At 41.8% G+C, this 15,353-nt stretch overlaps 1 protein-coding gene and 1 pseudogene across 1 annotated transcript in view; both read left to right on the forward strand.

Annotated features, from left to right (window-relative positions):
* The first annotated feature begins 3,780 nt into the window (after positions 1-3,780).
* Positions 3,781-15,353, forward strand: part of ampd3 (adenosine monophosphate deaminase 3) — a 55,261-nt gene continuing 43,688 nt past the window's right edge. Inside the window, exons 1-6 of the mRNA XM_008106885.3 lie at positions 3,781-3,949; positions 10,111-10,336; positions 11,291-11,486; positions 13,619-13,784; positions 14,047-14,266; positions 14,638-14,767. Coding sequence (XP_008105092.2) covers positions 3,928-3,949; positions 10,111-10,336; positions 11,291-11,486; positions 13,619-13,784; positions 14,047-14,266; positions 14,638-14,767 — 960 coding nt within the window. The 5' untranslated portion in view covers positions 3,781-3,927. The remainder of the gene's footprint in view (positions 3,950-10,110; positions 10,337-11,290; positions 11,487-13,618; positions 13,785-14,046; positions 14,267-14,637; positions 14,768-15,353) is intronic.
* LOC134295761 (U2 spliceosomal RNA) lies at positions 12,605-12,826 on the forward strand (annotated as a pseudogene).

The raw sequence follows: 15,353 nt of genomic DNA on the forward strand, positions 1-15,353 counted from the left end.
CACTGAACATATCTGTTGAAAGGGTTTTCGTAAAAGATATGCCTTGATCCAAAGCACTTTGAATCACATTGTAGAAATGTAATAATCATAATGTAATCGTTGCAACGCCTGTGTTTGTAGCACTAGATGGGGACCAATTGTTTCAGATTTGAGAATGGGGAAAGTTCTGAATTCCGTAAATTGAATCATCAGAATTCTATCCAAAAAGGGCATTTGAGGATTTTAAAAAGTTTACTGACAAGGCACCATACATTCAGTCAGTGGAGGCCCATAGCAATTTTTGCATGTTCCAACAGGTAATGTTTTCATAGGCTGAAGAGATATGAGTCTCTTTTGTGCTTTCATCAAATTGACTCAGCATTCTAATAGTCTGGTCCTGGGATTTATTTCTTGGTATGTTTGTCTCAGATTGTAGTCTCGGTAAATCAAGTAGCCTGGGTAAGATCAGGCTGAAGCCAGAGATAAAACATAGAAGTCACATAGTGCTCACATTTCTGGGGAGAATAGAATAGAGTCAGAGAGCAAACACTCCTTCCCTTTCTATTTGAGAGGCATAACTTCCATAAGATAACATTTTGGTCTTAATGAAAACCATAAAGAGTGTAATGGAAACCATTAAGAGTCGATATTCATTGTTTTGGAATGCAGGTTTATATGTGAAATAGCAGCAGCAATACTGTCTCTGGAACTACAGAATGAATCTCACAGGAATGTACATTAATGTGCAAAGGAATCATGGAAAATATTTCATGCCGACTCATTCATTTGCTTCAGGATAATCTTTGGGTGATCCAAAAGACATATGGCGCATTAAGGTGACAAGTGACAAAGTACTTCTATAAAACAGCTTTCAAGAAAGTCTCCTGTCTCAGCAAGAAACCTTTATAAACCCATTAATCTTACTAAAATAAGTGTATACCCCGACATTTAATTACTAGCCCAGGTACAAACTGAGATCTATTACCTATTTAGTCTCCAAAGGCGTAATTCCCTTTTTTTTATTCACCAACTCTTGAGTCCTTTTCGATTCTTTTGGTCTCACTTGGAGGACCTCTTGGGTCACTGCCTTTGGGCTGAACCCACTGTCTTCAGTGAGGCTGGTAGTAGTGCTCTGTTCATCAGGAGAGGCTGGCTGGCACAATGGGTTAAACTCTTGTGCGGGCTGAACTGCTGACTTGAAGGTTGGCGGTTCGAATCTGCGAGATGGGGTGAGCTCCCATCTGTCAGCTCTAGCTTCCCATGCGGTGACATGAGAGAAACCCCCTGCAGGATTGTAACAAATCTGGATGTCCCCTGGGCAACGTCTTTGAAGACGGCTGATTCTCTCACACCAGAAGCGACTTGCCTCAATTTGCTTCTGAGACAATTAAAAAAAAAAACCTAGGCAATGCTGGGATTTCTTAGCCTACCTCGGACCAAATGTTCTAGTTACATCTTCCCTCTAGATGCCAGTATGTGACACTTAATTATAATAACTAAATAATTAATTCTGTACATGCTCAAATGTGGTCTGGCATTTAATGAACAGGTTGTGATGGTTCAATGGGGAGTCAAAACACATACTGTATATCCCACTGATTCAAGTTGGGGCACACATTAGGATTGCACAATACAAGTCTTGGCTAAAAACAAATTTATAGGAAATTCTTCCAATAATGCTTTTTTTAGAAAACAAGAACTGTGCTTTGGATCGATTTCCACCCATTCAATATTAGCTTATTCTGGCTGGGTTTCAAGAAGCTACTTTAGACTCATCCCTAGGGTTTGAGTGTGCCAAAAATGTGTCCCTCCCCCTGTATAAATACATTGCTGCTGCAAGTCACCTGAGCTGCAGAAGCAGTTTGCCATGTGTAATGAGGTGTGTATGCATGCAAATATGTGTGCTGCAGTTTAATAACACAAATTCAGTGTATGCTTTGCTATGCCAAAATGGCAGTTTTCCTCCCTTTTCTTTTTCCATCCAATTCACCATTTCTAGATGTTCTGGTCATCCGCAAACTGCCAATCAACAATTGGGCCACACAATCTACAGAAACCTACACACACATAGATACATTCATAAAAACTCCAACCATCACCCAAGTCAAAAAAGAAGCACAATCAAAGCCCTGACAGACCATGCACAAAGAATCTGCGAACCTCACCTCCTCCAAGGTGAACTAAACCACCTAAACTGGGCTCATCAGAAGAGATGCAAGGCCAAGAACAAGCCATGAAAGTCAAGACAAAGATCCACCCAGAGGAAAGGTGTTCTTACTATACATCAAGGGAACCACTGACCGCATAGGCAAACTGATGAAGAAGCACAACCTACAAACTATGTACAGACCCACAAAGAAAATCCAACAAATGCTATGGTCAGCGAAAGACAAGAGGGATCCTCTCTCCTCTGCAGGAGTCTACCATGCAGCTGTGGACAAGTCTACATAGGGACCACCAAACAGAGCGCCCAAACAAGAGTCAAAGAACATGAAAGGCACTGCAGAGCACTTGATGAACCAACCTGGATACAGTATATTATTTGAGAACACAGAAATGCTGGACCACTCCAACAACTATCATGTCAGACTACACAGAGAAGCCATTGAAATCCACAAGCATGTGGACAACTTCAACAGAAAGGAGGAAACCATGAAAATGAACAAAATCTCGCTACCAGTATTTAAAAACTCTAAAATCAAAACAGTAGATGGGAACCAACACTCTGAGGGCAGAGGAGCCCCAAGGACGGCTAATGACTGAACAAAGGATGCCCCCCAGGCAAGAGAGAAAACCTTTCCAATGCTAATTAGGGTGATTAACTGAAATATTAATGCTGGCTTCCCAGTGACAAAGGACTCTTGCCACACCCAGGACTCTCCACAGATATATATTTTTTCCTTTCCTTGCCTAGTTTATCCATGCCTCACAGCCTCTGAGGATGCCTGCCATAGATGTGGGCGAAACGTCAGGAGAGAATGCTTCTGGAACATGGCCACACAGCCTGAAAGACATACATCAACCCTGATCTGTAAGGCTTTTGGTACTAATGTTGGAGAATGGTCCCTGGTTCAAGTGGTCCCTCTTCAAGTGGTCCCTGGCTTAAATGGTCCCTGGTCAAGTAGTCCCTGGTCTAAGTGGTCCCTGGCTTAAATGGTCCCTGGTCTAAGTGGTCCCTGGCTTAAATGGTCCCTGGTCCAAGTGGTCCCTGGTCTAAGTGATCCTTGGCTTAAATGGTCCCTGGTCCAAGTGGTCCCTGGTCTAAGTGATCCCTGGCTTAAATGGTCCCTGGTCCAAGTGGTCCCTGGTCTAAGTGGTCCCTGGCTTAAATGGTCCCTGGTCAAGTAGTCCTTGGTCTAAGTGGTCCCTGGCTTAAATGGTCCCTGGTCCAAGTGGTCCCTGGCTTAAATGGTCCCTGGTCCAAGTGGTCCCTGGCTTAAATGGCTCCTGATGAAGTTGTCCCTGGTTCAAGTGGTCCCTGGCCAAAAAGAGGCTGGGAACTACTGCTCCAAGGCAAGTGACTGCCCGACTGCCTGGGCGACTCAGGGGGAGGCCAAACCAGAGCGGGGCGAAGCGACACGACATCGCTCGAGGTTTCCCCTTTTCCACTGCAGCTGGGCACCGCCAGAACTGCCAGGGCTCAATGCTCTGGGATCCTGGGCGTTTGCAAGACCTTGAGCCCTCCGCCTCCGGCAAAGAGGGTGCCATAGCTTTGAGCCGTGGCAGGGGATGCGGCGCGGACTGCAGAGCGAGCCTGTCCGTGGGTCCGCGCCCGTGTGCTTTGGGGGCGGCGGCCCGACTGCGGCAAGCGCTTCTGGCCGGGGCGGCTCCGCCTCCACTTCCTCCGCCTCCTCCCTTCTTTCCTCCCGCGGCTGGTTGACCGGCGGCTCGAAGGAAAGAAGGCAGGCAGGCAGGCAGGCGAGCTCTTTCCTCACACCTTCCGCCACCATGAGTGGCCCAGGAGCCCTGGGTGAGTCTCCCCTCTTCGGCTTGGAGGGAGCGGGAGGCCGAGGGAGCTGACCTTGGAGGGAGGGAGGGAGAGAGAGAAGGAGGGAGGCTGCAGCAAGGGCGCTAGGCGGCTGCTTCCCAGCCTGGAGCCGGCTCCACGCTCCCATGGATCGATTAAGGTCCCTCCTATGGAAAGGTGAACGCAGGACAAGGCATCCCCTCCGCCTGCCTCTAGACGGAATTCATGCAGCTTGGCGCCACTTCAGCTGCCATGGGGTCCTGGGAGATTTCGCTTCCCAAGGTTTTCCCTGTGCTTCACCAAACTACAGCTCCCAGGGTTGCAGAGCATTGAGAAGCGGTGTTCAGCTGCATTCATCCCAGTTGCGCCCAGGGGTAAACAAAGCAATCCCCACACAGGCGAAATGGAAAAGCTAGATGGACAGGTCAGGTCTTGCAGCCACAGAACAGTGAGCGCCTTGAAGTATTGGGCGGCTATTTCGGGATCTGCATGGGCCCCCCTTTTCCCTCTTGGCCCCGAGGGAGCCAGGAAGTGGCCTCTTCCCTTCTGGGTTTTTTGGGGAGAGTGCTTCAGGGAATGAAGCCTCTGAATAAGAAGTCTACCCTCCGAGGAAGTTTTCCTTCAGTCACCACAGTGAAAACTCACTGCTATAACAGCCATGGGCAAATTTCGGCCTTTCAGCTGTTTTGGATTTCAACTCCCACCATTCCTCACAGCCTCAGGCCCCTTCCTTTTCCCGGCCGAGGGGGAAAAGGAAAGGGCCTGAGGCTGTGAGGAATGGTGGGAGTTGAAGTCCAAAACACCTGGAAGGCTGAAATTTGCCCATGCCTGTACTATAATGTATTATAATGTATAACAGTACTATAATGTGAAGAGATGTGAGACGGGGTGAGCTCCCACCTGTCAGCTCTAGCTTGCAGGGACATGACAGAAGCCTCCCAGCAGGATGGTAACACATCCGGGCATCCCCTGGGCCAATTCTCTCACACCAGAAGTGACTTGCAATATGTTCTCAAGTCACTTCTGACACAATTAAAAATATTATTGTGGTGTTTCAATGGAGATGAGGCCTGGGCATGGATTGGTGGGAAAACTCATGGATAGAATGAGCAATGCATTGTTAGGAATTTGAGTAACTACTTTCCTTAATACAGTAGAGTCTCTCGCTTATCTAACCTTCACTTAGCCAATGTTTTGTATCATCCAATTCAGTCTGCCTCCCACCCAGATCCACAGCTGTTTCTCTTGGTAGCAACATGCAGCGGGCCAACACACCTAACAACAACACAAGTGCAGCCACACTCCCAAACAAGTGGCAGACTTGTTGTAAAAGATGATGTTTTGGTGTTAATTTGTAAAATCTTAATGTAATTTGACGTTTAATAGACTTTTCCTTAATAACTCCTTATTATCCAACATTTTCCCTTATCCAACGTTCTGCCGGCCCTTTTTTGTTGGATAAGTGAGACACTACTGTATGTCAAGTATGTGTTGTTGGGTTACAAACCAAACTTTGAGCAATGAAAGCCACCGACTTATGCAACTTCCTTAAACTGTACTTGAGGCCCCTTCCACACAACTGAATAAAATCCCACATTTTCTGCTTGCAACTGGACCCAGACAATCCAGTTCGAAGCTGATATTGTGGGATTTTCTGTCTTGATAGTCTGTGTTATATGGCTGTGTGGAAGGGCCATAAGAGAACACAGAATTAAGCTAAAGCTTGTGCAGTATGCTTCTTGCAACAGGATGTTGCTTTTCAGCAGCAATTCTTGTTAGAAGCCTTGTGGTAAAAGCAAGAAATAGGAAATATAACCCACTAGGCCCAATATAAAGAAACACGGAAGCCAGAATAGCTTGTCCTTCACCTATACGCAATTGCAAAGCTATAACAAGATTTAATAGGAGCCGTTCTTAGCTGAAAGCATTTCTCCAGGCAGACTCTGAATCATTATTTCCTGCTAAGTTAAGAGCTCAATTGGAAAGCTGTGTCATCCTTGCTGGAATATGATATTAAAAAATATACCTGGTAAAGATTGCTACCTGGTGAAAATTCCTGGAATAAAATTATATTTCCCCTGTAAACAATGTAGTATTTATTATTTTACCAGTTAAAATAATGCTATTCTTGTTAAAGTTTCCCTAAATTTGGTGAGGCACATGGCTTAATGCTTCCACTCAAATGAGTATGACTTCAGGCTTTAGTGGGGCTGAGGATTATTTTTAGGTTTGTGAGACTTTTTTGCCCTCATATGGAAAAAAAACTCCTTAGTTCTACTTCTGATTTTGAAAAAGACATATTTTTAAACCATTAAACAGTCTAATGTTGCCTAAAACCTTTTTAAAAAGTCAGTTGCTCTCCTGGGGGCATCCAGAAGAAGCTTTTCACATCTTTCTGAGACCAGAAAAAGGGTTATCTAGTAATGTCTAAGACCAGAAAATATAATTGGGCCCATGTTTTGTAGTGCAGCAGGTTAAACGCCTGAGCTGCTGAACTTGGTGACCAAAAGGTTGGTGGCTCGAATCTGGGGAGTGGGTGAGCTCCTGCTGTTAGCTCCAGCTTCTGCCAACCTAGCAGTTAAAAAACATGCAAATGGGAGTAGATTAATAGGTACTGTTTTGGCGGGAAGGTAACGACACTTAATGCAGTCATGCTGGCCACATGATCTTGGAGGTGTCTATGGACAATGATGGCTCTTTGGCTTAGAAATGGAGATGAGCACCAACCCCCAGAGTTGGGCATGACTAGACTTAATGTCAGGGGAAAACCTTTACCTACAAAGAAAACCTAGTGGATTTTTTGCAGAGTTCTTAGGAGACATGCAGATGATTGCACAGTTACTTTTGTCTAGAACATAACTTTTAAATTTAGAATTCACTGACCATATTTACTCTTCCATAGGGACCAGAATTAAAAAAAAATTCACAGAATCATGCTAAATATTGAGCATTTTGATTTTGTGTAGCACCTGACAGGCACTAATAATCTGAATGCTTTATTTAGTGGCTACTGAATGCCGCTAGGATTTTATTTTGTCATTTTATTCCAGAGTAGGTTATTTTACAGTTCATGCAATTGGGATGGCCAGGCCCGTAGCCAGGATTTTGATTTGGGGGGGGGGATTTTGGTTCGGGGGGGGGAGGCTGAGTCTGGGTGAGAGAGGATCTACCCTAGCAAACCTTTCGTATCGTTATCCCAATACCCCCATGCATATGGGATATATTGTGCATGGTGATCAGATCATGATATGAATAAACATAACAGTTTAAATAATAAATGTAAGGCCTTCTCGTGGACCACCCTGAGAATTTGGGGGGTGGCTGAAGCCCCTCAAGCCCCTGGGCTAGGGGCCTGGGGATGGTTGAAAACAATGGATTTAAAAATATTTATGACTGAAGGATCTTTTGGTATGTTTAGGGAATGCAATGGCTATTTTATGAAATGATACATTTTTAAAGAATTTTTTAGAATAGGCCCCAGTCCTATTATTAGTCCTAGCTAGAACTGCAGAAGGTCTTTTAAATTGAGTGTGATGTGTTTTAAATCATGTTTTAATAGTTTTTTAAAAGGTATTTAAAATTGTTGACTTAGATTCTGCATTGGAAGATGTAGTCACAATGAAGTAGTTATTGCTCTGTAGTTACATCTCCCCCCCAAAGTCTACTTTATAATTTATTCAGTGCTCCCAGCAGAGGCATTTCCAAGGCCCTGGGGAGTAGGACAGTGAACAATGGTGCATCCTGTCTATGGAGCAGGGCATGCTGCAATGAACAATTGTCTTGAGAAAGGGCTGGATGTATCACCTATCACATTCCACTTTCCATTGTCTTAGTTTAAAAGATAGTTGTTGGTGGCACACTCAGTTGTTGCAGTGAAAAAAATCCCGTAAAAATGAATTAGTGTAATTACAAAACCATTAAATCAGGCCTATGACATCAAAATTACTAAGCAGGATGCCAGCCAATATTTTTAATATGACTTATTTTTTTTAAATGTTTGTATTCTTTATTTAATTTTTTTTAAAAGTCCTATTGAAAATATCCAGGTCCAGCCAGGGAGGACTGAGTGGGGAGGTCTCTCTCATAACTCAGGTGGATGTTTATTCCAGAGCTATATTGGTACCGTAGAACTATCTATATATATAAAAGAGTGATGGAATCATGGCAGCGGACAAAACAACAAAACTAAACACTCCACAACCTCGAAAACTGATAGCACAACCCCTCATCCACACCTCTAGGTTGATATAACAAAAACTACCACCAATTCCTCAATACTTTATTTCCCATACCACCATACTTCGCCACAGCAACGCATGGCCAGGCACAGCTAGTAGTAGACAAAATCAGAAAAGCATTGGGCCCTGAATCTGTAAGATGAGAGCAGGGCTGGTGAGGAGCGGGTGGCTTTGAGATAGGACCACCATATGCTGAAGTCAGCTTGAAGGCAGTTAGCAAAAACAAACAGTGGTGCCACTGAAACAATCCTGACTGTCTTTCTCACTCATTGATGTCTTTGTAACTGGTTAAAACTTCAAAACTTATATGGAAGTCAGGTAGTGTTCACTATCATCTGCTCCCAGAAAATTTAAGATAGGTGGGATAATCTGTGGCCCAACAGATGTGGGGCTGCAGCACTCCTGTTGCCTATGGTAGCCGGAGTTGGTGGGAGTGTGCATGAGCTCCAGTGGATGCAGTTAAATGAATATTGAACTATTTATTTATTTATTTACGGCTCTTTTATCCCGGCTTTCTCAAATCCAGAGGGGACTCAAGGCGGCTTTACAACATAGGCAGTGCTTTGAAAAACATAGTCCAATATAAACAACCGCACCATTAAAACAATTAAAAGCATTTCAATCCATACAACAAGTTAAATCATGTGATCCATAGGCGTACTCCGGATAAGTCAGTTACCCATCTTTTGTATCTAATTATTGCACTAGATTTTCGAAGGTTTGGTCAAAGAGCCATGTCTTCACTTTTTTGTGGAAGTTCAGGAAAGATGGAGCTGATTTAATCTCTCTGGGGAGGCAGTTCCATAGCCCAGGGGCCACCATCGAGAAGGCTCTGTCTCTCATCTCTGCCAATCGCACCTCTGAAGAAGGCGGAGCCAAGAGCAGGGCCTCTCCAGATGATCTTAAACTCTGCAATGTTGCTTAGCTTTATTTGTCTCAGTGAGAAATAGATTCTGTCTAACATCCATTATTTTTAAGGCTATTACTTCCACAGCAAAATTCATTCATAAAGTCAAAATTTTGAGTCAACATATATAATACCATAAGATGTGTTTAAGCTGGCACAACTCAGCCCTAGGTGCAGTGCTTTGACTGAGCGACACTGCTGGCAATACTTTGGGAATCTGATTGGGCCTGATTGGGTGGTGAGTACCTGATGAAGTGGTTGTTCAGTCCTTTCCTTCATTTATTGGATTTTGTACATATAAACCTGGTTCACATTCTCCATTCAATCAGACAATTCTGATTGTTAAAACTGACCTTTCTTCAAAGGAGTTCTGCAGTCCAGAGGGCGGTGCCATGTTGGCTCTGTGTGCACAGCAAGGGTCTTTTCTTTTGCTTCCTTAATGGCAGCCTGCCATGCTGCTTGGTAATTACAGGAAGCTTCGATTGTTAATTTCTAATCAAGCTGCAAGAACTTCCTTTTACAGACAACAGAGAGAGCCCCCTCTGTGTGTCTTCATCTGCACACAACTGCAGATGCTTGGGATTATATTTTAATAACTTTAGGATTGGAGTATAAAAAGATAAAGAAAACCAATAGCATCTTTGAGTCTAACTGGTTCCTTCTAGCATGAGAAATAGAGAATTGTGACCTTGAGTACTAGAAACAAGTTACTGTACAATAAAAGGTTAAATTCATCACACAAGTAGGTATAGTTACCCCCCCCCCCCCCCCCCGGATTTCAGAAATTCCTATCAATTGTTCTAAACTCCAGAATCGATATTGCGATGTAAAGCAAACATGTTATAATTTAGGGCTGAATGTAACAAATTTAGAATTTAAGATAATCATTGTATTTGCCGTAAATTATTCCAGTGGGTAAGTTTTACAAATTTTAATGTACTTTGAAATAAATTAAATAACAAAATGCTGACTGCCATATTCACATTTAGCTCCTATTCTGTGTTTTCATTTCTTCTTAGCTGAGATGCCTAGACAGTTCCCCAGGCTGAGCATTTCTGAGGTTGATGAGTCAGTGCGACTTCTAGCTGAAAAGGTTTTTGCCAAAGTTCTTCGAGAAGAAGACAGCAAGGATGCCTTATCACTATTTTCTGTGCCTGAAGACTGCCCTATTGGGCAAAAGGAGGCAAAGGAGAGAGAGCTGCAGAAGGAAATGGCAGAACAACAATCTTTGGAGACAGCCAAAAGGTTTGTTCAGCAGCTATGCAGCAGTAACTTTGAGACTTTTCAGTAGTACAACATACACATGTTTCTGAAGCTCTACTTTGCTATTTTAATTGAACCAAGAATGTACATACCATATACATAGTGGTCCATTATGAAGCTATGTTTTCCAGAATGTTGTAACCCCCTCCCCTTATTGTTTCTACATTTGATTTTGCCCATTTTTCAAATTAAGAGATGTATCTTTAATGTAAGCATCATGTGTCATGTTGTCCATTTAGAAAGGAGAAGCTTGGAAGGGAGCAAACTAGGAATCTCATCCATCCTCACATACATGCAGATGCATTCGGTAGATGCAAATTACCACAGGGCTCAGCTGGCATTTTCTCTTCTTCCTCTTTCCCACATGATCCTCCAACACATATCATTTTGCTTGTTTGTTGTTTGCTACAGAAGTCACATATTGATGGGCAGAACCTGTCAATCTGCAATTGTCTCAAGACATGTGTGCAGGATGCTTTAGCTCAGAGTTTAATAATCTATTAATGCAGCCCTGAAAAAGTAGAAAATTGACATCATCCCATAACACATTTGGTTGTTTTCTGTTTATGTGTTGTTTATATGCCTAACAGAAACAACCAACAAGTTGAACACAAAATTACTCCTTTAGAAATAGGTATAAGCCTTCAAAATATATCTTATGATAAAATGCTGGAATACATTTGAGAGCTTTGTCAAATTATTTTACAATAGTGCTGTCAAATTTTAATTCAATCTTGACAACCCGAATACTGTTTCACAAATATCTCTGTGTTAATTTTGTTAAGTGTTACAAGTTGTTTTGTGTAATATCAGTGAACTAGAAATACAGAATTCAAACTGTGTGTCATTCTGCTGATGGTTTTCTAGAGCAGATGCTTTTTATTGCCCCAGATAAGTGTCTGGTTCACTTAAATATTGTATGCTATGGATATCTAGGAAGAAAAGTTTCAAGATGATTCGATCCCAGTCCTTGTCATTACAAATTCCATCGCAGGAATGGAAACCTCCATCAGCCACTCCAGCTGTGTCTCCTCCTACTCCAGTTTGTCCAGGTGCTCTTCAGACCATCCAAGGGACATATGATGTGCCAGAATTTCAAAGAGTTGCAATTAATGGGGATTACTGTGCTGGGGTAAGGAGTCATTTAATTTTTCTTTATTTATCTTTCAGAAAAAAATGAGATAATATTTTGTGAAGTCTATGTTTGGATATACACTCAATTTGGTGTGATTGTGTATCATGTTTACCACCAGTTTTAAATCATATACATAATAAAAAAAATTTAGGGAGGTCATACAAAATAGTGACGTGTTTGCTCTCCAGTGGAGGCTCAGAAGGGATTAAATCAACTTGACTGCCTTTGCAATTATTCAATGGCATAACTCATACAAAATTAAGTGTAAAATAGATTGAATTCAAATTAACACATATTAACATTTTAAAACATTACACTCAATATTAAAATCATACAATCCAGAAATTGTAGTCTAAGGCCATTCTGCATTCAGTGGTCTTGTTCCATTTGTACTGACAGGTTGCTTGTACTTGAAGTGTGATCAGTTTATATTGCATGTTATAGTGGAATGGATAGATAGCTTTATGGCAAATTCCTTCAAATCCAGGTAATTGCCAGGTTGATGCAACATGTATCTCTACCTGTCTAATTTCTAACAGGAAGGAGAAGTAAGCCTTATGGGAATCTCTTTCAGGAAGTTGGTGTGATCTGATAGGAATGTTGATCTGAGTCCAAATAATAGTTCATATCCAGGATTATATATAACCACGATTCTGGAACATGCATTTAATTTATTACAAGAATTCAAGATGCAGCTAAATGCATTGACAACATACAGCTGCATTTTTACTTTGGTTGGAATGTGCAAGTTAAATTCTGTATGCAAGATATATATGCTCTTTGGTGTCATGCGAACATAAATATTAGAGTTACACTGACAGTTACTATGATGTGGAAATAACTTCTTGTGCCATGGAAGATGAAGGAATTTCCCCTTCCTCCCTGTCTTTTATTGCATTCACAGTATCTGTCAGGGAGCAGGGTGGAGGGGAAGAGCAGTAACTACTCGTAGACAGGTTTTGTGAATTGAATTTGCTTGCACTTTCTCTTGGCTACAGGCGGTTTGAATAGCTTTTGTATGCCTAAGGGGAAAGATCCAATAACTGTACTTGAGGATAATGTAGGGACATGAGTCTTGGGCCTTCTAAAGTATGTCCTGATAAAGTTGGCTTCTTATCGCTTCTCGGCCTTTTGGCTAAGATCAAGTGTAGTATAAAGTTGGCTTCTTTAGTTTCCTAGGCTCATGAATTGGACAGGAAGCTTGTAGTACCAGCCTAATGCCTCCTTCGGATATTTATTTTGAGCTAAAAGGTCATATAGAAATATTTTATAAATAAGATCATTTTATAGGATTGAGCTATCTCACCATACTGTCATTCACATGTACTGAAACCACTTGTTTTGTCTGTAGTTCTCAGGTAAATGGTAAATCATAGCCCATTAAAGGCTTTCATGATTGGTACTCATCCATATAAAGCAGACATGGGGAATATGTGCTCCTCCAGATGATGCTTGATTGTAAGTTCCTTTCAGCCTTAGATAGCATAATCAGTGGTAAGGAACGATGGGGGTTGTAGCCCAATAGTGTCAGGAGACCTACTCATTCCTCATCACTCCTAAAAGAAAGTTGCTTGCCAAAGTCAATTAGATGTCAGAAACAAGATGTCGCAATAGCTTGTTACCTTCTCTGTGCTGGTAATTCTTCTGTGTGGAAGAGCATTTGAAAACTGAGCCTCAGGTTTCAATTGGGAATGGTACTGCTCAGACATGAGTTTACTATCTTAGGACATTTAGTAATTTCATTTTAATACCCCATTAATTTGCAATGGCCTCATCATATGTTATCGTGGAATATGTCATTTTATGAGATATTTGGTGTTCAATGTATTGTTGAAGGCTTTCATGGCCGGAATCACTGGGTTGCTGTGAGTCTTTCGGGCTGTATGGCCATGTTCCAGAAGCTTTGGTTTTATTTGGCAAACAACTCTGAACGGTAGATCCCAGGATTCTATAGGATACAGCCAAAGGGGCAGTTAAAGTGATATTAAAGTGTTGTGCAGCGTGAAAGGGGTCTCAGTGAGGAGTAGAATATATTTCATAGTAAATGTATTTAGGACCAGGGGTTGTTGTAGCTCTAGCTGCCCTTTTCACAACTCTTCAGTAATTGCTGATATGATTTTCCCCTTCAGGTTAGTGTTGATGATTATGAACAGGCTGCCAAGAATTTAGCAAAAGCTCTGCTTATACGGGAACAGTATTGCCGCCTTGCTTACCAGCGCTTTCCAAGGACAACAGCGCAATATTTATGCACAATGAGAAATGAAAAATGGAAAATTGAAGATGAGGTAGTCCCAGGTAAATGAGCTACAGTTTTAAAAAGCCTTTTGGTTTATGAAAACACAAAGGTTTGTTTACTTATGTTCCTACTGTGACTTCTTGGTCTATAGCATCTTTTTTGGTTTTTAAGTATGCTTTATTGTAGTAGATTTGTTGCAGTTTATAAGGAAGACCTTTTAAAATAAGTTTTGAAAGGCTAGAATCTTGTTGGTAACGTATGCAGGAATCTTGTGCATAAGAAGAATATTGTACAAAAGAATGGATTATATTTGTTTTACAGATTTCCATCCACCACCAAAAGAACTTCAGGATCCTTATAATCTTGATGATTCTCCTGGGAACTTGGATTATGTTTTTAAAATGAAGGAAGGCGTTGTCTTGATTTATGAAAACAAAGAAATGATGGAAAACGATAAGCCATGGAGTTTGCCTTATCCTGATCTTCAGACGTATACTCTCAGCCTCAGTCATGTGCTGGCTCTCATTGCTGATGGCCCAACGTATGGCTTTGTTTTAACTTTAACAATTTTATGGCATAAGGTGTTGTACACAACCTTCAGCATTGCTAAAATAAATACTGTGCCTGTTCTTTTTATTTCCAGTATGCATTATTGTTGTGTGCCTTCAAGTCATTTCTGACTTATGGCAACCATAAGGTGAATTTATCACAGGGTTTTCTTTGGCCCAGAGAGTATGACTTGGTCATCCAGAAAGTTTTAATGGCCAAGCAGGGATTCAAACCCTAGTTTCCAGAGTCAAAGACCAACACCTTGCCTCTATCTTAAGAGTAGGCCCCACAGAGTTCAGTCACTAGATGTAATCTCTAGGAGTTTATGACTACAATTACAATATAATGTTTCTCTTTCCACAGGAAAACATACTGCCACAAGCGACTTAACTTTCTAGAATCTAAATTTGGTTTACATGAGATGTTAAATGAAATGTCTGAACTTAAAGAACTGAAGACTAATCCCCATCGGGATTTTTACAACGTGAGAAAGGTAAGTGTGAAATAGTTAAAGAAGGACTTGGCTAATATCCTGGTAGGAAATTACAATTTTTTAACTTAGAGTTACACTTTCTTAACTACATGATATTTATTATTTTCTATGTAGCCCTTAGTTTAGGGAACCTGTAGGAGCATGAAAATCTCTCAATGGCCACTTAATCAATGGGGGTCCGTTCTCATGCTACACCTGAAGCAACTGACTGCTCCCCCTCTGCCCTGTGTGAGCGATCTCCAGAGCAGGGGGAATTGCCACAGGGCCCCCACTTCTTGCTGTCTCAATTGAGATAGCTCACAGGAGCAGATCAGAATGTCAACACCTTCCCAAGCAACAGAGGAATACAGCTGGGAAGGACATGTTGGGAGTCATTGTATAGTCACATAATTATGGCGGTTACTCATTCATAATTCCCCAACAATAATTCAGTCATATTTCATTGATTAAGTTCACTGGGACTTTCTACGGAATAATTGTGCATGGGATTTATCATCATTATAGGCTATCACTCATGGCAGAGTTTGATTGCCTTCCAAGTGTAGGGTCTTGGCGGTGAATTTGTAGGTGACTGTAGATACACATG

This window comes from Anolis carolinensis, chromosome 1, assembly GCF_035594765.1.
Source record: "Anolis carolinensis isolate JA03-04 chromosome 1, rAnoCar3.1.pri, whole genome shotgun sequence".
In the NCBI taxonomy this organism is placed as follows: domain Eukaryota; kingdom Metazoa; phylum Chordata; class Lepidosauria; order Squamata; family Dactyloidae; genus Anolis; species Anolis carolinensis.